At 40.0% G+C, this 25434-nt stretch overlaps 1 protein-coding gene across 1 annotated transcript in view; it reads left to right on the top strand.

The window, feature by feature from the left end:
* Positions 1-25434, top strand: part of PRKX (protein kinase cAMP-dependent X-linked catalytic subunit) — a 120445-nt gene that overhangs the window by 71144 nt on the left and 23867 nt on the right. Inside the window, exons 4-5 of the mRNA XM_073354212.1 lie at positions 12699-12818; positions 20979-21074. Coding sequence (XP_073210313.1) covers positions 12699-12818; positions 20979-21074 — 216 coding nt within the window. The remainder of the gene's footprint in view (positions 1-12698; positions 12819-20978; positions 21075-25434) is intronic.

The raw sequence follows: 25434 nt of genomic DNA, 5'->3' as shown, positions 1-25434 counted from the left end.
AAACCTTAATATATGAACATCATTGTTAAAATGTGATATTAACCGTTCAGATTTAGAAGTAAAAGTTGTTTAACTTTGGAATGCATTATAATTTATTTTCTTGTTACTGTTACATTTTGAGAGACTTTTTGAAAGTAGAGGGGTCAGAGTGCATTTCAGTTTGGATTAAAGAAAATTTGGTAATTCATTAGCATATTGTATTATTGAAATACAATTACGAAAAAGCTTAGACTGAAGGCATAATGACAGTTTCATTGAAAAATCTTATGGCCCATACCATCTCCCCTGTAGATATGCTGCTGTATATGTTTCGTGAAACACATCTATTGCCTTTCTCTGGTAGAAAGGGGTATTTGTTTGCTGATCATGTAAGGGTGAAGTCTGAATAGTGTATCTTGTATCTCTTGGTCTATCCATAAACCTTGGAAAGATGGTAATGGGCACAGTGTAAAAGAATATATTTAGGTGTTATTTGGGAGGAAAGGGGAGGTGGTTGTTAGCCATGTGAGGATGAATTTAAGAAGGAACAACTTAAACTGAATATTAGAGAGAAATCCATGACAATGAGGACTCTGTTGGCCTGCAGGGTAAGGGAAACCCCATTTGATTTGGATGCTAAAAACTAGACTGGATCATATACTAATGCTAACAATATTACACAAACTTGATGAGAGATTATGCTGATCTCTATGATCACTTTTCTTCTACTTTAGCATATGTGGGGATTTTACAAAGGGGACCCAAATGGAAGTGGCTCAGCTGCAGCTACCCTAACATATACCTTTAAAGTGACAAAAACAGGACATGGCAGGCTGAATCAAAACAGCAAGGTCACTTGGGAAACAAACTTTTGCTTGCATCTTTCCAATCGTGTGCTGACTAAAGATGATGCTGGTTGGGCATAACCTCAGTTGACTGGTGTTTTGTTATTTATAAAAGATTCTTCCAACTCTTGTGAACACCTAAAACACATTGAGGCTAAAGATCAAATATGTGTTTGATTCTGTCTTAATTCAGTTAAAGCTGGGCATATATGAAATCTAGTAGCTCTTATTTGTAAAAAATGAATGAATCTCATGTGTTGAGGTTGTCCTGAAATAGTAAAGGTTCTTAAACATTGGAGGTCAGGTTTGTGATAAAGTGAGGTTAATTTTAATTTCTGAGCACCACATTTCACTGGATTGTCTGGATTTGTTTTACATTAATAATATAGAAATGATTGCTCCTTTCCTGCCTGAATAAATTTAACTTAAACATTGTTTTGAATGGAAGATCTTTAATGACTGTCTTAATAGACATTATGGAGACAGTACCTGATTTACACAAGTGATTATAACCCGGTGGCGATTCTTATTTCAGAAACTCATAAAACTTCAATTCACTGAATTCTGTTAACTAACCAGAAACAAACCTTTATTGCATGTAGTAAATTATTTGGCACTATTGTATTTGGCACTAATTCCCATGATTTTGTTTATAAATGTAGATACTGCCACTTAGTGACTGATCTAAATTTGGTGTTTGGGGTGGTTAAGTATAATGGATATAACTCAGCATCAACAGTGTGACTGAACAATATACATTGATTTTAGCAATTTAAAATCCAGAACAAAGGGAAAGTGGGTTAATTTAAATATATTCTGTAATATTATACTGTAATACCTCTCCTGTATTTTGTATACTGTTTACATTTTCTGTCCTATTTCAGAAAAGTAGTTGATAAGATTATAGTCTGGCACCTTGCATTAGGTTGGACTTGAGTATGGTAGAGTGGTGTGTAATTTATAGCTACTCCAACTGTAAAAGAGATAAGGAGAGTAATAAAAAGTACGCTCTTCAGCAATGGGGGATGGTATTTACCAGCCACAAATAGTAATTTATCATACCCATGCTGCTAGTTGTAATCTCCTTCTGGTGGTTAAATATTATTCTCCCTTCGTATTATTGTGAACTTAAAATGACTACAATTTCTTTTACTATATATCGGGGTGGGCAAACTATGGCCCATGGGCTGGATCTGGCCCGACAGGGCTTTGGATACAGCCTGTGGGATTACCAGCCCTGCGCTGCTCCTGGAAGTGGCTGGCACCGCAGCCCTGGGGGGTGGGGGGGGGAGAGAGAAGGCTCTGTGCACTGCCCTCGCCTGCAGGAACCGCCCCCTGCAGCTCCCATTGGCCGGGAATGGGGAACTGCGGCCAATGGGAGCTTCGGGAGAGGTACCTGCAGGCATGGGCAGCACGTGGAGCCCTCTGCCCCCCCACCCACCGGGGCTGCAGGGACATGGTGCCGGCAGCTTCCAGGAGCAGCAAGGGGCCAGGGCAGGCAGGGAGCCTGCCTTAGCCCCGCTGCGCGCCACAGCCACCCCAGAGCCATTCAAGGTAAGCGGCGCCAGGCCAGAGCCTGCACCCCAATCCCTCCTGCACTCCGCACCCCAACCCCATGCCTTGAGCCCCCTGCCACACCCCACACCTCTCCTCCTGTACCCCTGCGCTGAGCCTCTTCCCACACCCCAGCCCCCTGCCCTGAGCCCCTTCTCGCACACCGCACTCCCTCTTGCACCCCAGCCCGCTGTCCTGAGCCCCTGCCGCACCCCTCCCGGACCCCAACTCCCTGCTGTGAGCCCCCACTGCACCCTTCCTGCACCCCAACCCCCTGACCTGAGCCTCCTGCCGCACCCCAACCGCAGCCCTACATTCATGGCCCTGCATGAAATTTCCCTACCCAGATACGGCCCTCCGGCCAAAATGTTTGCCCACCACTGCTATATATTAGTGTGCATCTATAAAACCAGAGCTATCGTAACACAGTTGATTGCAGAGAAGTAGTGGCTTTATAGCTATATAATGTATTATGTATTATTGTGCATCTATAAAAAGGGAGAGCTTTCCTAATACAATTGCAGAGACGTAGTGGCTACATAGCTGCTATAATTTAAATTTATAGAGCACTTACCCTAAGGTAGGAGCTGTACAAAAATATAAATACAACAATTCAAAACTCTGAAAACTAACACAGCTGCTACAAAGAAACTGCCCAGGCCAGGTTATACATCAAAGCAGAAGTACCTCAAGATTATCTGTGGTGTTTCTCTCCTCCCTCAAAAAGGAATTAAACAGAATTATACCATTCCTAGTGCTTGTACCCTGGCCTTTAGATTATTCTATTACTTACATTGACATCTTTCTAAGGATTAGAATGCCTTATAAAACATGACAAGCTTGTGTATCACTGGTTCACACTTCATAATGTTTGCATGTAAAGATTATTCCCTTTCAAAAATGGCAAAAATGTCAGTTTATTGATATTTCCTCTTAAATGCCTGAAGTAAATTGCTGTCAAAGTATTCTAAAAAAGGAGTAATTAAGATTAATGGTTCAGGAGGGTATCATTTTAACATGAAATGTGACGATTTCTCACTCTTCTGTTCCCTTTAGTTTGTGGGTTACTTCATTTTTTTTTTTTCCCCGTCATTCCTACCTTTGGCCGAATGAGTTGGCTGCCACAGGCCAGGTCGTAACAAGCCCATGTGCAGCATACAGAAGATAAATGAGCCCACACAGAGTTCCCCACCGTGCCTTGGTTTAAACAGTTGCAGTTTCTGTATTCAAATGAGCACAAGGTCTGCTGCTTTGGTAAGCCGAAAAGGGTGGAGAATGTCATCCCAGGAAATAACAAGAAGACATGGGCCAGGTTAAACCCTCCCAAATCCTCTCACTGATTGTCAGGTCACAACGTGTAAGGGAGCAAATTGTGCCAGTCTCCGTGATTGCGCAATCTGCACTGTCCTTCCTGTACGCATAGCTTCTCGGGTCTACCTGAGCTTTCCATGGAGCGAGGCAGCTCCATATTACGCTTTCTCCCTAAAATAGCAATTTTTCAGTCTGTGAATGATAAGGTGGTGGTTTCTGACAGGTAAGATTTTTCTTTAGTTTTCTATTCTCTCCTGCTTCTTTTCTCCAACCGTCCTTAGAAAACAAGGAGCTATCTCTTTTCTGCTTCTTTTATGTTTACTTGTCCTCTTTTCTTCCTTCTCTATCACTCACTGTTTTCTTCCAATTTTCCGCTTCATGTGGGTGGCTTCCTCCAAAGTAGTGTGTCCTCACTTCACTTCCTGATTATCTTTTTTTCGCTCTTGTTCTCTCACCCAGGACTAAACGTACTTTTGAGATTAAGTGTCTAGATATCAACAGGCATGTGATTAGGAACATATATTCCAATTACCTCAAAAGCAAGAGTGGGAAAATGGGAAGAGATAAAAGGAGAAAAGAGAGGAAGATACAGAAGCATCAGCAATAGCCTGAAGAAGAGAATGAGCATATAAAAGTCCCATATTGGTTTTAATTTCATTCATGTGTGGTTTTTAGTGGACACAACACCTATTTTAAGCTATTACTTCTATACACCATTTTCCTATTTCTCTTGCTGTCTCACTCCTTTCTGTACTGCTCTCCCTCAGATGCCTTCCCTGAAAACATGGAGAAAATGAGCTTAAGTTTTGGAAAAGACTGCTAATACTCCATCCAATGCAGGGTTTCACTCAAGATTTTAAGAAATGGCTTTGGAGCAAGCCATCACAACATTTCAAGGTGTAGGGAAATGTTTTACATGGTAGAAATTTTAGATAATTTAGCTATTTGTTTCCTTCTACTGTTTTAACCTAAGTTAAAGGTGAGGAAAGCGTTCAGGGAAGTCAAGGTACTTCAGTTAGTGTGGTGAAGTCAGCATCATTAAAGTTTTTGGAGTATTCTTGCTCCAGCACAATAGATGTTTAATCCCAAGCCACAACTGGCCCATAGAATGTGATTTATTTGAGCAGAACTTTTGTAACAACTTTAATTTCCAATACTGTTTGAAACCGGTGAAAATAATATTAATACTACTAAGATGTTTTTGGAGACACCCACACAATACTTCTGTGCAAAATTAAGTTATTATTTTGTAGATTACAATTAGCAGTTTGTTTCTCAGTTGATGGAAGCACCACAATAAGAATAATGTATCTGCCTGAGTTGAGGTGAAGGATATGTTTAATATATCTCAATCATTATTGTTTGCACATACCTTGATCCTGCTACAAATACAGACCAATGAAATTCTACATGGACATGATTTGCCTGTGCAGAACAGTTATAACTCAGGACCCCAATCCTCTAAAGGACCCAATCAAACTTCCATTTAAATCAATGGATAGATTCCCATTGACTTCATCATGAAATTAACTGAATTCTAAATTCATTGAGTTAGGGACTACTATTCTACCTATCTGTAAAGTGCTCTTGCTCTCTCACTGTAGAAATGAGTGCTCTTGCTCTCTCACTGTAGAAATGAGTGTCTTACAGGGCAAAGTATATAAGAGCTGGGGATAAAGCATTGTCAGCTGAGGGAATCTGGGTATGGAATGAACTTCCAAAGGACATTCGGTAAATCCAGTGTCTGACCATCTTCAGGAAACACTATTAAATTCTTTTTGAAGGGTTTGAAAAATCCTTTACGTTGTTGCAAGAATGATACTAACAATATAGATACCCCACCTAGGCACCCGACCCTCCCTCCCCCCCAAAAATAAAATAAACCAAACCCCTTCCTCCTATACAGCCCCACCCAAGTAAACCTTGACATCCACTGAGGACTTGGCTATTCCTCTGCTGACTTTCAGTAAACACATTCGGATACTACGGTGATGGGAGCCAGCATAAAACCCTACAATCTTAATTATCTAATATTTTGACTTGTTTAGTTATAGTTAGGGCTGTCAATTTATTGCAGTTTTAATCGCACTATTAAACAATAGAATACCAATTGAAATGTATTAAATATTTTTGGATGTTTTTCTACATTTTCAAATATATTCATTTCAATTACAACACAGAATAAGTGTACACTGCTCACTTTATTATTTTTATTACAAATATTTGCACTGTAAAAAACAAAAGAAATAGTATTTTTCAATTCACCTCATAAACGTACTCTAGTACAATCTCTTTATTGTGAAAGTGCAACTTACAAATGCAGATTTTTTTGTTAAATAACTGCACTCAAAACAAAACAATACAAAACCTTAGGGCCTACAAGTCCATTCAGTCCTCCTACGTATACAGTCAATCGCTAAAACAAACAAGTTTATTTACATTTACAGAAGATAATACTGCCCACTTCTCATTTATAATGGCACCAGAAAGTTAGAACAGGCATTCACATGGGACTTTTGTAGCCGGCATTGCATGGTATTTACGTGCCAGATATGCTAAACATTTGTATGCCCCTTCATGCTTCGGCCACCATTCCAGAGTACACTTTTCCATGCTGATGATGCTCATTAAAGAAATAATGTGTTAATTAAATTTGTGACTAACTTAGGGGAGAATGGAGGAGAATTGTATGTCTCTGGCTCTCTCTCAAGCGCATTCTGCCACATATTTCATGTTACAGCAGTCTCAGATGATGACTCAGCACATATTGTTCATTTTAAGAACACTTTCGCTGCATATTTGACAAAATGTAAAGAAGGGTTTTACATTTTTACCAATGTGAGATTTCTAAAGATAGCAATAGCACTTGACCCAAGGTTTAAGAATCTGAAGTGCCTTCCAAAATCTGAGGGATGAGGTGTCGAGCATGGTTTCAGAAGTATTAAAAGAGCAACACTCTCTTATGCGAAAACTACAGAACCCGAACCACCAAAAAAGAAAATCAACCTTTTGCTGGTGACATCTGACTCAGATGATGAAAATGAACATGCGTTGATCTGCACTGCTTTGGATTGTTATACAGCAGAACCCATCAGCAGCATGGACATATGTCCTCTGGAATGGTGGTTGAAGCATGAAGGGACATACAAATGTTTAGCGCATCTGGCATGTAAATATCTTGCATCGCTGGCTACAACAGTGCCATGCGAAAACCAGTTCTTACTTTTAGGTGACGTGAACAAGAAGCAGGCAGCATTATCTCCCGCAAATGTAAACAAACTTATTTGTCTGAGCGATTGGCTTAACAAGAAATAGGACTGAATGGACCTGTAGGCTCTAAAGTTTTACATTGTTTTATTTTTGAATGCAGTTGTTTTTGGTACATAATTCTATATTTGTAAGTTCAACTTTCATGATCGAGGTTGCACTACAGTACTTGTGTTAGATGAATTGAAAAATACTATTTCTTTTGTTTTTAACAGTGCAAATATTTGTAATAAATAAATATCAAGTGAGCCCTGTACGCTTCGTATTCTGTTATAATTGAAATCAATATATTTGAAAATGTAGAAAACATCCAAAAATATTTAAATAAATGGTATTCTATTAATAGTGTGTTTAATTGTGATTTTTTTTTAATCACTTGTCGGCCCTAGTTCTAGTTGAATACATTTTGCTTAGACAAGCTGGGCAAAGCCTTTTCTGATAGCTTAAAGTTTTAAGAACAAGACTAGATGCACATTGTTATGAAAATACAGCTGCAATCAATGTTCCCTCTAACTTTTTATATCCGTGTGCAGAATTAATTTTGCTATGTGCACCAATAGGGAGGTGATGTGTGGCGGGGGTGGGGCTGAGGGCTTTGGAGTGTGGGTGGGGGCTCAGGGCTGGGGCAGAGGGTTGCGGTGTGTGTGGGGTGTTGAGTGCTCTGGCTGGGGGTGCTGGCTCTGGGGTAGGGTTGGGGATTAGGGGGTTGAGATGCAGGAGGGGGCTCAGAGCTGGGGCAGAGGGTTGCAGGGTCAGGGGGTGAGCGTTTTGGCTGCGAGTGCAGGCTCTGAGGCAGGGTTTGGGGTGCAGGCTGCCCCAGGGCTGTGGTAGGGGGGAGAGGATTCCCCCCAACCTTCTCTTGCCCCAGTAGCCCAGGGCTGGGGGAGTGGCACCACTTTCTCTCTCTTCTCTTCCCCAACCTCTCCCTCCTTCCCCCCCCCCCCCAGCAATGGCAGCTCCGGGGCTGGGGGAGAGAGAGAAAGAGGTGCCTCTCCCCCCAGCCCTGGGCTACTGGGGTAAGAGAGGGTTGGGGGAAATCCTCTCTCCCTACCATAGCCCCAGGGCAAGTCTGCAGGGCCCCCTGATAGCCTGCTGCGCCACTGCACAGCTTAGTGGGAATTTAAGCTACAATCCTACACAAGACAATTTCCATGCCCTTCGGTTTCCTGCTTTATTTTAATTCCTACCTTGTGAACCTAAGATATAAAAAATCTTGTAGTGTTTTAAAATAATTTGTCTACTCCATTAAAGATTAATTGCCTTTCTGCTTCAGTTATATTTTCAGAGAAAACAGAAGCATGCAGTCAATAAATATTCTGTAAGGCTGGTCACTTTTCCCAGAACTTTTGTGTGGGGGAGGGGCTTTCCATTTATGAACTTGGTGAACTTTATTATTGATCTCAGCAGAGCAACTTGAGTTTTTTTTAAAAATTATCAAATTATTTACGTTCCTGAAACATGGAATGAATGTATTTTATAAATCTAGAAAAATAAAAAGGTAAAAGCACAAGTATATCCAGAAGAATGCCGTGTGAGAAAAATAGATACGCTAATGATTCCAGTGGGACGAAGAGTTAACACACTCGCCTGCAAATGTGTGTGGGCAATCAGTTAACATAAGTAGTTTGTGATAAAATTAGCAGTCAAAACAGGTGGCCTGTTAGGTAGTAGTAAAACCCAATAGTCCTGTTTGACCAGGTACTCCCTAATTATATTTCCCTACACTTGTCATTTTCCTTTCGCAAGTTGAGTAATTTTATCCATTACTAAACTGTCAAGTAGTTAAGGAAACAGCTCATTTTAATCTTATTGTTAGCAGTAAGATATGTAATCTTTTGTGCACTGGAAGCAATGCTCTAATATTTCATAAGGCCTCTTCTATCTGAAAAATCTGGCCACAAATAAGTTGTGAAGGTCAGAATCCAAGAAGATTCCAGCTCCCTTCTGTGCTGCATGCGTTGTTTTCTGTCCATAAAGTCCATAGCCAGAGGCTAGAATCTGGCTCAGTAGCACTTGACAAATTAATGTGAATGAAAAATCAAACCCTAAAATGATATGGTTCTGTTTTTTATTTGTTTTGAAATTTTCATTTTTTAAGACTGATTGCATACCTTGTAATGCATTTATAGTCCTCTTTCAGGCTACTGCTAGATGGCACTAGTGTGTAAAGCAGGGTTGTGTCTGGGTATTTGTATGTATTAGATTGTATTTTCTAATCATCAGACATTTTCCAAATTTTAAAAATAATACCCCAAGCTTCTTATGGTAAAAACTGAAGGAGTACCTTCAGGCTAATGAACAGTTTCAAGAAATGCTGGGCATGTAGAGGAGTGTGTTTGAAAATGTATTCTGACAGTTCTGTTGGAGCAAAACATCTTTAACTTTTGCCACATTTAAAAAAATATCAAACTTAAACTCCTACAGTAGGAGCCTGCTTTTAAAGGATTGCCTCAACAGTTTTTTTCCTTTCTCATAAACACCCAATTTAAAATCTCAGGCCTGACTCTTAAAACACTCCCCGGCCCCGAGATATAGCCAATGTATAGTTTTGTTTTGTTTTGTTTTGTTTTTTTTGGGGGGGGGGGGAGATATGTTTTTTTATATCAAATGCAGCTATAGTGGTGGGATACAAAGCTTTGAAATGATTTTTCTCATTAATTCTAGGAGTACTTTTTGTCAAAATTTGACAAGGAGTAAGACTACATACCTCTTCTGTGATGCAGATGCCCCTTATTCCCATTTCAACTCAAGAATATTCTTTAAGGCTTTATCTTTTGACTCCTTCATTTGAGGGAAGTGCAGGTCTTCAAAAATGAAAACAGGATTTTTATTTTCACACTTAAAAAGAATCTCAAGATAGTAAAGCCAGTGAAACTCTGAAAGAGATGCGGCAACGATGTTTCACAGAGAACAGTTCGGCGTTCTAGTTCATTACAACAATTAGTTATCTATTGTATATAACATAGACAGCTGAATTACCACTTAATAACATTCCTTAATAATAGTGCGTAACCTTGGATAGTAAAGATACATTTTGAATGGCTAGAAATGTATCCTAACAAAACAATAAATGAGCCCTGAGTCAAAGCAGAAAGTTAAATGTGTGTGTATATGTAATATACTATAATATAAGTGTTTGCTTGAATTACATTGCAGAGCGTTTAAATTTTAGCAGACCTGTGTATCTGCGGAGAGAGGATATTCCAATAATTCTTGCGACAATAAATATTTCTAAGTAAACTGAGCTTTAAAAAGTAATCAAACACAAGTTTGATGGATCCCTATTGATTTTTAGACTGGAACAAAGTTCAAAGCAGTATAGTTTAGTGCAGTGGTTTCCAATCTTTTTACGAACAAGATCACTTTTCGAACTTAAGATCAACCCAGGATCTATCTACCCTGCCGCTGCCCCGAGGCCCCGCCCCTGCTCACTCCATTCCCCCCAACCTCCGTCACTCTGTCTCCCACATCCTCACTCGCTTTTACCAGGCTGGGGCAGGGCATTGGGGTGCAGGAGGAGGTGCAGGCTCTGGGCTGGAGCCGAGGGGTTCGGAGTGTGGGAGGGGTCTCTGGGCTGAGTCTGGGGCAGGGGGTTGGGGTGCAGGAGTGAGGGGTGCAAGCTCTAGGAGGGGCTTTGGGTGCTGGCATCGTATGGTCACACTGCACCTAATCTCATAGAATCCACTGGACAATTCATGAGTTTTACTTTTTATTAGTGCCATTTATGGTTTATAGATCCAAAACCCTTTCGGATTTCGGGATTGTTGCAAATCAGTGTAACATTCTCAACTGTGGGGTGTGCATTGGCTGAGCCTGGGGTAGGGAGCTGGGGTACAGGAGTGAGGGGTGCAAGCCCTAGGAGGGAGTTTGGCTGCAGGAGCAGGCTCCGGGCTGGTGCAGGGTATTGGGGTGCAAGATCAGATGAGGGGTGTGGGCTCTGGGGGGAGTTTGTGTGCAGGAGGGGGTTCCAGGCTGGGGCACGGTGTTGTGGTGTGGGAGGGGGTGCAGGGTATGGGAGGGAGCTCTGGCACGAGTCCTTCAGATGTGTTTAAAAGGGAGGGCTGGGATTCTGCTGAAAGTTGTCATTTCCAGACACACGGGGAGCCTTAAATAGCCTCAGGGGTAGGGTTGTAGCACACTGATGACTAGCAGAGATCAGAGTACAAAATTAAATACTGAATCAGAAGATTCAAGATGGGTTTTGTCAATGGCTGGAGCTTACTGGAGGTTTTAGCAGTATTACACAAACAACTCATTGCCGCCATGCACAATGCTGAAGTTACTACTATTGCTATTCTTAGTATTACTAATACTATTCTTGACTGACCAAAAGTGCCTGCATTTTAGAGGTTTTTAAGGTCAGGCTTGACAAAGCCCTGGCTGGGATGATTTCGTTGGGGATTGACCCTGCTTTGAGCAGGGAGTTGGACTAGGTGACCTCCCTGAGGTCCCTTCCAACCCTGATATTCTATGATTGTACAGGTGACTCGGACTCAGGACTACAGCGCACTATAAGGAACATAATTTTAAATTGTCTAAAAAGTTATTTATTTACTGCATATTTAAGCTAATTTGGAGAACTTTGGCTTTTGAGAAAACTACAAAAGATGCATTTCTATATGAGCTGCAAGCTTTGTGGGTTGGCATGGTGGATGCAGTCTTCAGGAGTAGATGAAAGCTGTGTACTTTACTGATTTTTTTTTTTTGCCTATTTCTCTCTCTTTTTCTTACAAAATATGTTAAATTCTAATTATAAATATTGGAAATGTCCTAGCATGAAAATAAGATGCATACATAGGAATGTGAATGGATAGATAGAATGAACAACATGATTCTAAAAATCTTCAGCTCTGGGCTGGGTGTTTGGGTGCAGGCAGGGGTGCAAGGTGCAGGCTCCAGCTTGGAGGCATTTACCACAGGCGGCTCCTGGTCTGCAGCTCAGAGGGCTCAGACAGACTGCCTGCCATGGCCCAATGCTGCTCCCAGAAGTGGCTGGCTGCTGACACGTCTCTGCATGCGGCCCCCGGGGGTGAGGGGAGTAGCGGGTATCTGTGCACTGCCTGTGCCTGCAAGCACCGTCCCACTGCTCTCATTGGCCGGGAGCCAGCCAATGGGAGCTACAGGGGTGGGGGCAGTGTGCAAAGCCACCGCACCCCCCCCCCCACTCCCTTTCCCCAGGGCGCAGAAACATGCCCGCAGCCAGGCACTTTCGGGAGCAGCATGGGGCCATGGCAGGCAGCCTGACGGCCTGAGCCCGCTGCACCGCTGGACTTTTAGCCCCGGAGATCGCGATCGACTGTCTGAGGCTCCAGGATCGACCGGTCGATTGCAATCGATGGGTTCGTGACCACTGGTCTAGTGAATAGAGCACTGTGCTGGGAATCAGGAAACCTGGTTTCTATTCCTATCTTTATCACTAACCTCCTGTTTGACCCTGAGAAAGACATTTCATTTTCCTGTTCCTGTTTGACCCTGAGAAAGTCATTTCACTTTCCGATGCCTCTGTTATGGGAGTTCAGAGTAGATAATTTACAGTGGCCTTTCCTGACTTTGTATGAAATGATTAAGAACAGCAGTATTCTTGACTTGCCACTTGTAATATACATTTAGAGCTTTGTGAACTTGACTGTTCCAAACGTTAGTTTGCCTACAGTATTAATTTTAATTATAGTTGCAATCCAGCCCTTTAAAACAGTAAGTGAAAGTTTAGATGTTATGTTTTTGTTGGTTCATTTCTCTTAGAACATGGACTTTGTGTGGCACACCAGAATACCTTGCACCAGAAGTGATACAGAGTAAAGGTCATGGAAGAGCCGTGGACTGGTGGGCTCTAGGAATTCTGATATTTGAGATGCTGTCGGGGTAAGTGTTTCTCTAGTGATACTAAGTACATAACTTTCACTCTATTTCAGTATTCCGAATAACAAGTTTGAAATATCTTGGGTATATGTTATGTCTATTACTAATTAGATTATCTTGTCTTTCTGTGAAGAAAAGAATTGAGAGCCTATGAGAGAGACCGCAAAGATGTACCCAATTAGGAAGGCAAAATAATTTAGCCATACAACTCCCAGTAACCTGACTGGAGATTCTGCAGCAAAATCCCAGTTTACAGTTATGAAAATATTCTGCTCAAAATTCTGCAATTATATATTCTCCCATCATGGAGTTCAGTTTGAACCTCTGTAAAATATTAATAATCTGTTATACCTTTCTCAAAGGTTGAGCATCCTGCAAACTAGCACTGTAACTTGTCTGTTTGGCAATTCTTTGAAGAGAAGTGAGCAAGCTTCATAAAGGGTAACTCACCTGATTCACAGTTCAAGAATTAAGAAAATATATGTATATATTTAAACATGTTTCTCTTTTTTCCTTAAAAAAAAAAAAAAACAGTGGTATGATCAAACTTAATTATTTTCTACCCTCTCACTCCAACTTATATTTCAGTTGGAGGCTTAGTTTTTTTGACAGAAGTTTAGATTTTGTGCATGGACTGTTCTTGCGCAGAGAGAGGCTACTAGTTTGCTCTAAAGAGCCTGGTATAACTTTAAGACTGAGACTTTAACTACTATATCAAAAACCTCTCCTATCTTATTGAAGTTTGAACATGGAGAATGGAAAGCAGATTCTGCATTATTTTATTTTGTTCACTCTGTTATGGTGCTTTATTTCTCTGGATGAAATGTTTATTACAAGCACAGTAAATTCCAAAAAGGTGCAGGGGAATAAGAAGAGGGGTAAAAAAGCAAAAGCCATCGGGATTATTTCTTGAGTTCATATGCTTATCAACTTTATTTCCAGCAATATTTTGGGATTCACTAGATGGCAGTGTTCTCAGTAGACAAACTTAAAATCTTTGCCACTAAAGAAAGATTTCTTGGCATTTCAAATACATTCATTTAAGTATTTGAGTTAAATATTAACTAGAAAAATTAAAACTCTTATGTTGTCGGGTTTTTAATCAATGGAATTTTTAAAATGAAAAATAAAAAAGGAAAATGAATATAGTTCTTCCTGTTACAGCTATTTGATTACACTGAAAATAAAAGCCCAATTGAGTATTTCTTGTATATTATATGTAAAGACTTTAAAAATGTTTTTAAAAACTATACCTTTCCTGGTATGTGCGCTGCATGTCTGCTGAAAGTGTACTAGGAAAAAAAAGTGAGGACTGATGGAATTTTATGACTAATGCTGCCATACAGCAGTATAAAAGGGTCTCTCTTTGGGCCGCACATGTGTCTTGTGCCTCTTTGTGCTCCTGTACAAGGGTATGAAGAGTAGAATGGCTGTAACCCACCCTTATTTCCCATTTACCACCTGTGGCAGCAGGACTGAACCCAGCGAGCATCAGACCTACCACTGTCTTCCGAGACTTTAAACAGGTTCTTTTTCAACCTTTTAGGAGACAAAATCTTCTCATACTTCCATTCCACAGCTCCCCCATGAAAAAAAAAAATAAAGAAAATCCAAACTAAGACACAACCTGGTATTCTAGCAGGGCGAGGCACGTCACACCAACTGCCTTGCCTTCATGGTGGAATCTAAAACTTCAGGATTCAAACCCTACCTATCCTGCGATGGATTGATCCCCTTCAGGAACAGACATAGGTGATACCTCTTCTGCCTAATGTCAAATATTGGTTACTTTAACAAGTTAGATGTGTCAATCTGTAGTCATTTCATCAGTTATGTTGCCAAATGAAAATTCCCTTTTAATGAAGGGATATTGGCATGAATTTTGGGTTGTTTTTATTGGGTAGCTCGACATGATACTGGAGCTTACCTAAATAGACAGGGCAGTAGGTTATCTACCATTCTTTTTTCCTACAGCTGTCAGCACTTGGATTTGTTATCCTTTTTTTTTATGGGGGGGAGAGGCAGATGTGTCTATAGTACCTTTTTAGTGACAAAATCCATATTTAATCCTATGAGATTGATTTCAATGCCATCCAATGGATCAGTCAACAAAGCGAGTGGTTCACCACTGTCTTTCTACAGAAATTTTCAGCACCACAACATGCCTATGATTAAGGCTAATATTTTGTCATGGATATTTTTAGTAAAAGTCACGGACAGGTCACGGGCAATAAAGAAAAATTCACAGAAGCCCATAACCTGTCTCTCACTTACTAAAAATATCAATGATGAAATGCGGCGGCAGCTGAAGGTGCTGCCGGGGTCCCCCTTACTCCCTGCGGCAGCAGCCGGGGAGCTCCTGGGGTACACCCACTGCCCATGACGGCAGGGGTACCTTACCGCTCCCTGCTGCTGCAGGAGGCGGTAGGGCCCTGCAGCTCCCAGCTGCCAGAGCTGAACTCCTGGAGGTCTTTGTAAGTCATGGATTCCGTGACTTCGGCAACCTCTGTGACAAAATCATAGCCTTACCTATAATCTATAAGCTGGGAAGGAGGCAGTTGTGTTTTCATTTGTGTTCGTGCTAAACACAGTCTAAAATGTAAATTTATAAGGTGTTTCCTAGCACAAAACCTTTGTTCTCTTGCATAAAGTCTGTTCACTCTGCAAAATCACTGCACAGTTTTATACAGCTAGGGTCATCAAACTCTTTAATATGTGCCTCAAGCCAGGTCTGAATGTAATATTTCATGAATGAAAGGATAGAATACGGGTCTCAAAGCAACTGTCTCCACCACCCCTTTAGTGATATGATCTAAATAAGCTCCAAAACACTGTTTGAATGAAACTATGAAGTAGGAAGTGTTTACACTATGTTACTACAGCAGTATAGCTGCAGCACCTGTAGGGTAGACATGCTCTTAGACATAATTTGGTGTCTGTTTTGTTTATCGTATTAAAAATAAAATTCTAAAAGCCCTTGTTTGTATATCAAAATTCATACATTTTGAAAATCTGTTAACACTTGATTTAATGTAATTTAAAGTGGGGAAAATATTCCATAACTATTTTAACATCACATTTTTCTAATTTAGATGGATTTAAGGTGGGAAGTGCAGGTTATGAAAGTTACCACTTCATAAAAAAAAAAACATACAGAATTTTTGGCAAACTCACTTTGATTCCTTTCCTAGAATTGAATTGAATACTGCAAGAGGAGAGGTTAACCTCCTAAAATAAGAATGTAATTTCCATCATAATTGTCCTGATTTTTATATATATGCTATATAGCTAGGATGTTCATTTTCCATGCAAATCTTTAACACTATAGTGTAAATGATGACAAAGTTATAAAAATGATCTTCTACAACATAAGTAATTGGTATAGTTGGCTCATTTACGTTACCACAGATACAGGAAGAGGAAAGAAGAAAGGTACATCTCTGTTTTCCAGTAGTGAACTAGAGGCTGGGAAACTGCTTCAGTAGCAATCTATTTTTTCCATCAGAAAAATATTATAACAGTAAATTCCCAACCAGCTCTAATGACCTGAAAATGTGAAAAACTTAAGCAAAAGAAACACATACACACACACACACGATTTTACAAAAACTATTCATGTAAGGAAGATGTACGTATTTCTTATACTGGCATAGGCAGACTTACACAAAGGATGTGATGTCATACCACAGTACCTGCAAGTGCATGTCTGTCAGAGCCTGTGGTCACTGGCTTCATCTGTTCATCTAGGTTCTTAAATGGCCCCCATTGCTGAGATATGAGTGCCTCTCCAAACACACAAATGTTTCTTCTATGCCTAGCTGACTGAAAGAGACTTTACTTTGAATCCTTTTTTTCTTTTTCTTACATTAAGTTGGAAAGGCTGATGATTTAAAGTGGACTGGGAATTTTCATCTGAAATCAGTGTGGTTTGTAGTCATTTTAATATCTTCTGGGAGTTAACTCCAGATGTGTGAAGCAGTTGTGCAGAAAGTTCTGACTCCTGCATATAGTGGAACACAGAAACCATGTGAAGTCATCATGAAGCAGGGTCAGGCAGTCCCCGGGAAATGTGACCTACCCCTTATGTGGCTTTGAAGTTTAAGACGGAAACGTGGTATTTTGCAGGGAGGCTGTGAGGAGAGCACTCCAGGGGATGTACTTTTGTCAGCCTTCGTTCTTAAGCAGACAGTGCTAAGTCAACTGTCGCTTTTTATTTATATATTTATTTAAGATTGTCGGCTTCATTAATAGTTAGAGGATTATTAGAGTGGTCAAGCCTGGAGAACATGAATATGTGAATCATCATAACAAAGTCTGAACACAATAGAAGGGACACAGCCTGCTTGCCAGACATACATGGAAAAGGTGCCTACCATGTCTGTGGCTGCTGGGGTATCCAGAAGCATTGAGAACTTCAGGTGAACAGTGATCTGCAGTGGGTTCAAATTCTGGCCAGGCCTACACTGTGAAGGGACACGGTCAACTTTAATAATTAATAAAAAGTCTGGAGAGAGATTTATTTAAATCTATTATTGTTACAGGTCACACCTAGATTACGTAGCTGAAAAAGAAGAGAGTTGTTGTTTCTTTCATTTTGTACGTTTCATAACTATATCATCAATTTCACTGATTTTTCTTACCTTTGTCTGAGTCTTTAACACAGCAACAGGGGAGAGAAACTTTAAAAAAAAAATGAAGAGGGGGAGATATTTGTAAAATCACAAATTTGATGGACACTCAGGGGCAGGTTTGGTATCTCCATCTTTTTTTTAAAATGACTAATTTCAAGTTGGTGTGGTCCAATTTAACTTTACTGTCTGCTCCTTTTAAACTTATTAGGGACATTCATCAGATAACTATAATATTAACTTTTTTGTTTTGCAGTTTTTTTTAAAGGCTAACCAGCTTTTCAAGGAGAACATGCTAACCACCTTAACAGTTGCTGTCCTATCATATGTTGCTTAGTCTTTCTTTTGTTTTCTTTTAATAGTTCCACTTGGGTGCTATCAGATTTTCCTCTTATGCAGAATATGGTTGCATTTAATAGTCCCCATGTCAATTGCTCTGAGATGTCAATAGTCTCAAGAATGGATGAAGAACTCTGCCTCTGGGAATGTATTTGATATGTAGGAGTTGAATAAAAGTGGATATATAGTCACAAACAAAATCCCTGCTCCACTGCTAGTCATGGGGATTGTTCACATCACTAGTGCATATGAGTGGAAAGTCTGATCAAAGTAGTATCCTATAAAATGAACACAATACAGTGGAGTGCTTTATAACCCTGACTGAGCATTTAGCAGTTTATAAATAGGACCAGTTTTCCAAGATGCTGCCATTTTGGTTTTTCTCTGAGATTAATGTTAAAGGTCAAAGCTGTGTTAAGCAATTAAGTCTTGGAAGAGAAAACAAATGTATACTCCAGCAATAGTGTACTGCTTGTAAAATGTCTCTGCAATTGTCAACAGCAGAGAACTCTTGAAGCACAAACTTGCATTCCAATACCATCATTTTACTGAATGGAATCCAGATGTCAGCATTGCTTCCTGCTCCAGAAGCTCTCTAAGCAACTGATGGAGCCCATATCTGTCCTATGTAACAATTACAATTGGACTTGAATGGCATACTTTTGCAGAAAGAAACTGCATTTTTAATTTGTGGCAGTGTAATAACTTGTATTGATTGTTAGGGAATGAATGAGTCTATCATATTTCTCAAGGTTTCACCTGGGCTTTTCCCTGGGAGAGAATCCAGTCATTTTAAAAAAAAAAATGTTTTTGAGAGAAATAAGATGGAAATAACTTCCATCAAAAAAATCTTCTTGCATAAAATTCATTTAACTTGCCTTTTACATTATTTCCTGATAGATTTCTCAGGCACCTAACAGTCCTATTTGTAATGCGTGCACCAAGTCAAAAATAGGATTGAATCTTAATCATAAATACAAAATTGAAAGTTTCATGTTTAATATCCTTTGGATGAATAAAAATATTATACAGATGCAACACAGTTCTATAGACTGTCCTAAATAAGCAACAGGACATCCATTCAGTCTCTCTGCTATATAAGGGGGAATAAATTGAGCACATCCAAAATTTAATACCCTCTCTCGCTACCTTTCTTGTTCTTTCTTGCAGTTGTCCGAGATAGGAATTTAGGCCCAGATTTTTAAAGATATTTAGGCACATTTTTAAAAGCCAGTTAGGCACTTTGAAGCCTAAAGCCCACTGACATCTGGACTCTGAAGTACTTAAATCACTTTTGAAAATGAGACTTAGGTTCCTAACTCAATGAGTATAGCCGTGACTAAATACCTTTAAAAATCTGTGCCTTAGACTTCAGAAAAACACGTTGATTGTATGTTCTGAAGTTTCATAGAATATCAAGGTTGGAAGGGATCTCAGGAGATCATCTAGTCCAACCCTCTGCTCAAAGCAGGACCAATCCCCAGTTTTTGCCTCAGATCCCTAAATGGCCCCCTAAAGGATTGAGCTCACAACCCTGGGTTTAAGAAGTTGTGCTCAAACCACTGAGCTATCCCTCCCCCTGTTTTCCTGGGTGAATAGCTCCGCTGTTTCATGTGAGATCATCCAAACAAGGTTCATTGTTACTTTTACCTTTATGAACAAAAATAAAGTTCCATCCCCTTGTCTGCTCCTACCAAAAATATTTGTTGTTATTCGTTTCTTTGGTGAACGTATGGCTGTTTTGTTTTTGTTTGTTTTTTTTCTTGGACACTCAAACAGCATCTAGGGAAACTCTGAACTCGGTTGTTGCCTGTGACTGTGGTTTGGTAACTACAGTGTAAGAGGAATGTTAATCCAGTTACTGTGCCTCTTTCATGAAGAATCTGGTATATTGAAACAATTGTCCTGTTAGTATCTACCTGATAGACAGTAATTGTGGAACAAGAGACTAAATTTAAAAAAACAAAAACACAAGGCTGCAGAAAGAAAAATCACACAGGAGGAAAATATTTATTGTTCTGGCACTAAGGTCTTGTCTAGACCAGCAAGGGTTTGCAAAGTATTAGCACCTAATGTATACAGAGTTCAACACATTTTTTAAAAAAGGAGCTAAGCGTGTTAAAACAGTAGGGAGGAAGCTAGCTTTTAAGGGTGTTAGAACCTAATGTAGATAGGATTTAACAAGGTTTTATTCAGCACTTCTTTAAAATATTTTAGCTAATACATTAAAAACGCCAGCCTTCTTCCTAGCCTACACAGGCCTTACACTACGAAAGACTCGATGTGAAGTAAAAATTAGTGGTGGCTTTTTTCCCCCAGTAGCCTTGACTCCAGTTAAGAGGAGGAGCTGCAACCCTTTTCAGTTTGAGTCATAAGCATTGCTAACAGTGACTTCACGTGCCATGTACGGAGGCCAAGGGTGGTGGTCGTGAGAGCAGTAGCTGCACAGTAGCTTCTTTTGGTAAAAATATTCCCCTGCGTAACTTTTAGAAAGGTGGATGTCCGGAATTCCAGGAAGTGCATGGAGTCCAGAATTCAGTTCATTAAAGCTACTGAACTGAGATATTGGCACAGTGATACATGTCGCCTTTCTGGTGAGCAAATATGTCAGCCTGTAGAAAGAGAAGCCCAAGAGAGGATACAAATTCTTAGTTGTTGCAAGAGGGTGTAGCCCCCTCCCCCCTCCCAAAAAAATGATAGAGGCAACTGGCTCCTTATTTTTATATTGTCTTTTAAAGGTAAGGAACTACACCTGCTTAATTGTGGAATTAGCAGCCAAGGTGAAGGGACAGTCAGTAGTGTCCAGACTAGAAGGGAAGAGCTGGTTTTGGTGAATGCCTCTCAGATTTCACCAATAGGGAACAAGCCAAATCACAGACTTTCTAAGGGAAATCTTCCCTCACTATATGTGACTGATCTTTCTGTTTTAATATTAAAAATAGTTTTCAGTATTTTGTTTTTAATATATTCTGAATTTGTTCTGTGCACAGTACATTCTGTGTTTTGGAGAATAGCTACCTTAATTTGGTTACACAGGTGTGGTTAACCCTGACTTCAGTACGCAGTGCCTCGGTGCATAGAGAATAACTATGTACCTAACAGTCTGGTCAGCAGATAAATTACTTCAGTATAATACCATTATACATTTTTGCAGATTGCTAAGGAAAGCTGTGTTTTGGTTGTTTTATTCAAATAGGTTTCCTCCATTTTTTGATGACAACCCATTTGGTATATATCAGAAGATTCTTGCTGGCAAAATAGATTTCCCCAGACATTTGGATTTGTATGTGAAGTAAGTATACTGGCTTTCATCAGTGACATGTTTATTTTTAATTACCTCTTTAGCATAGTTTGAAAGGATCTGCATAGGAGGATACCTTCTTGCAGTATTCTAAAATGCTTTGTTGGAAAATATTTTGGACTAAATTTAGTCTTGAAATCAAAGTGAAAACATACTTAATATAATTTAAATCTCTCTCTCTCTCTCTCGAATGCCTCTTCAGGCACAAGGCTTCTCACAAGACCATTATTAAAGCTGTATCAGCAGATTTCATGAGTGTGCTCCAGCTTAATATATGTGCTTATGCTGACTGATCCTGGTATCCCATACCTGTACATATTCTGAACATTGGCTGCCCTCGAAATGCTGCTTTGCTACCAGTTTCCTGTAGTTTCTTCTTCTTGTCTATTGTATTTAATACAATCTTTCTCAACAAAGAGTATACATCTCCACATGTACTGTCTGCAGTAATTTCTGGGCACATGGCCAGAAGGTGAACAGTACAAAGTTGTTTTTTGTCATTGATGACTAGGCCATCATGATGAAAAGCAGTTAAACTTAGGGTACTGTCAACATCTGTTTGTATTTCTCAGTCACACAGTAATCATTGACTTGTATCATCCAGTAAATTTCTCATGCCATGAAAGACGTTCTAGTCACTGCACTCGGCAAGTGTCTCCAGGTTCCATTGTAAGTCGAGAAAGATGGCCATCAATGAGCAGTTAGGCTACTTTGGTATCATACCCTTTGAGTACTGTCTTTTCCTGGTTCTCCTCTTACTTCTTTAGGTATTTTTGTAGTGTCTTTCTTGAGCGGTATTCTTCACCCCTCACTTTTTTCCTTTTACACCTTTTTGGATGAGCTCATCCAGTGCTGCTTTATACTATTGACTCACCAATCTATCACTTCACTCCTAACCTGTTTCCCGCTATCCAATTCTGTATTTCATCCTATCTCTTTGACATCTCTTCCTTGACTTCTCACCATCAGTTTAAACAGAACTCTTTTTTTTTTTTTTTTTTTTTTGGTAAAAATATTCCCCTGCGTAACTTTTAGAAAGGTGGATGTCCGGAATTCCAGGAAGTGCATGGAGTCCAGAATTCAGTTCATTAAACCTACTGAACTGAGATATTGGCACAGTTTTTTTTTTTTTTCTATGAACTCAACCCCTATTCTTTCATTTTTGACACCTCCCTTCATTACCCCCTCTCTCATCCAGGTTGTGCCTGAATAACTCTTTCTCCACAACATTTCCATAATGTCTAGCCAGTAAAGACTCTTGGCAAGGCCTTGATCTGTCACCGCAGATGCCCATACCATTTCATACCACAGCTTCTTTTTATCTGTCCCACTTGATGCCCATACCATTCCTTATAATCCATAGAGAAAACAGCTGCTTTTGTAGACTGTTGATCTGACTCTGTCACACCACCTTCTCCTCTTCCACTGTTTCAAGTTCAAGTTTCTTGTTACTGCCAGTAAGGCTCTGCATTACTCTCTGCCTTTTCTATTTACTTCTAACCTAGTCTTTTTTTCACATCGCTCTTCACTCTGCCTCTGATGTCATCTTTGTTGCCAGTTTATCTGACTTTCCTGCCACAGTCTCTGTGCTTCATTCCTTCCCATCCCCTACATTTGAAATGTTTTTCCTGAACTTGCATGCCCTGACTATTATCCTTTTCTAATTCAAATCTATATTCAAGACCCACTTCTGACAAAAGTTAAGAGAATTTAGCCATCTAATAATCCCTTGGTTTGAAGATATTTGTCAGTAGCTGTACCCCCACACCCCATTCCCCCTCGAAAAGTAGAACTACTAATAGGTGTGTCAGCCACCTCCCTGACCACTCTGTTTTGAAGTGTGCATGATGTGTGGTTTTGTTTTTTGAGTAAACTCTTCCAGGGCAAAGATGTCATCTTTTGTGTTTTGGAAATGCATAACAATGGGGATAATGCATAACAATGCCACTGCAGTCTAAATAATTATTATTGAGCAGGTTTGATCTAGGATGTCGGCACCTACTTGAATTCAACACTATATGTAATGAACTGTTAGAACACTTGACTTTTTAATCCTGTGTATAAAGGACATTAAGGAGGCACTACGCTTTCTCTTGATGCAGATGTTAATTTGGATACTCCTTCTCTTTGAATGCAACACACATTCACAGCTTCAGTGACAACTCAACATCATTGAGTCAGTTCGTGTCTCAGCTGTGTATTTTCTGCATTTCCAAGGCTAGTTTGAGGAGCAGTCAAAGGAAGAGCTCTACAACTTTTAAGAGTCATCAATTAAATAGCACAATGCTGGTTTAAATGACACAGTAAGCGGCTACACAGCTTGTTTCTAACCCAGTGGGATCCAGCAATAGATCTGGCTCTTCATTTCTAATATGAATTACTTTTCACTATTCTATTTGAAAGGGTATCTATTTGTTTAGAACAAGAAACGTTGGATTCCCCCCTTGCCTCCCCCCCCCCCCACACACACCCTTCCTTAAGTGTCCTCTGGGATGCCCTTGGAGGTGGAGAAATTCCTTCAGGAATGACTACAAATGACTGAATCACAGGACTGAATCTAAATCTTGCCACTTACTGGCTGAAATGTTTATGGGAGATTAGGAAATCTCCTTCCAATTTCACGTTTGTATTCCCGTATAGCTGGCAGCTTAGTATTTTTTTCCACTGAGTTTTAGAAATATTTGCTCTGCCCATATGACAGTTTTGAAGCTGTTTAGCAAATTTATTATTCAGTTCACTATTCTCAATATGCCAGACTAAGATTTCTAGGACACTTGATATAATCTTCTCTGGTCTTTTGAGCTATGATTTATTTCATCCTGTCCCTGACCCTTGTATTTGCCTTCTTGCTGTAATTAAACCTGGTTTCTCAAAGGAAAAAAATATTTATTTGCTGGGTTAGATAAATATAGATATGATTATTTTTTTTACAAGTTTTCTGTGAGAAACTCCTGTTTTGAAGTCCCTTGGAGATTCATCTGAGGAAGATTGCAATAGCACCTCTTTCTTCTTTAGGCTGCAGAACAGCGAAGATGGCTAAGCTGTATGTTTTGTCTTGGACATTGATTATTGTGGAACATACAAAACTGTTACTTTGCTTTCATTGAAGAGGTTAAGTTGTAGATAATTAAGAATATAGCCATTGAGAGAACTGTAGAAATTTGTTGCTGAATTTAGTCTCTGTGATACCAGTGCATGTCCAGGGTAATTTCACTGCCTTAGGGCTCTAGTGTAGACATGCCCTAAGTCAACCTATATTAGGTCAACTTACAGCCACCACAGTAATTACTACCCTCCTCCTGTCGGCAGTGCACGTCCTCACCAGAAGCGCTTTCACCGATGGAAGAGAGGCAGTGTGAGGTGCTGAGCCCTCCATGCAGCTCTCTGCTGGGAACACAGCTTCCCTCCGTCCCACCCCCGGCTCTTGGCGCCCCGCTCCTGGCTGGGAGTGGGGGGCAGCCTCCTGGGCTCCTCATCTCACGAAGAGAAGAACCTCCAGGCAGCAGCCCGGCTGGGAGCAGATACCTAGGGGCAGCCAGGCTTTAGATGCCTGGCTTTCTTGTCAATTTCACGGCTCCAGCATGGACCCGTGAAATTAAGACAGCCAACAGAAGACATAAGTAATGCAGTGTTTACGCAGACACTGCATCTCCCTAACTACACCAACATAAGCCATATGCCTCTCATGGAGGTGGAGCAGTTTATGTAGGTGTAGCAGGGCACTAATATTGGCGCAACAAGGTTGTAGTGTGTACACTGACATACTTAGGTCAACATAAGATGATTTGTGTAGACCAGGCCTTAATGGAGTTATTCTGGATTTACACTAGAAAGCCAAACAAAATGTGATCCTTGATTTTGTTGTTAACATAGTATTACAAATGTATTTACGTAATACTTTTGATTTTCTAAGCGTTGTCTCAGCTTTTAAAAAGTTTAATTTAGCTTTATACAAAAGTCATAAAACATTGTTAGGGTCTCAAAGTATACATTTCATTTTCTATGGAGGACTTATGAATGCGAGCTAGTCCCCACTATATTTTAAATAGAGAACTTGCTGTTCCACATTTTCTCTATTTTTAACTGAGGTAGAATTCAATATATTATTGGCTGAAACCTAACGATTGAAAGTTATGTATCTTTTTTAATTTGCTATGAGGTCTAGTCTGAAACCATGCTCTGAAGGAAGTTCAGTTTTGACTTAAGATTTGGAATGCCTAACAACATGAAAAGGAAGGTTAGACACTTCAGGAGAGCAAGGAACTTGTATCCCAAATCTTTTCTTAAGAAACGACACTCTATAGCAGGGGCGGGCAAACTTTTTGTCTTGAGGGTCACATCAGGCTTCCGA

This window comes from Lepidochelys kempii, chromosome 1 (assembly GCF_965140265.1).
Source record: "Lepidochelys kempii isolate rLepKem1 chromosome 1, rLepKem1.hap2, whole genome shotgun sequence".
NCBI lineage: Eukaryota > Metazoa > Chordata > Testudines > Cheloniidae > Lepidochelys > Lepidochelys kempii.
The sequence above is the reverse complement of the archived record's forward strand: the minus strand, read 5'-3'. Positions and strand labels throughout refer to the sequence as shown.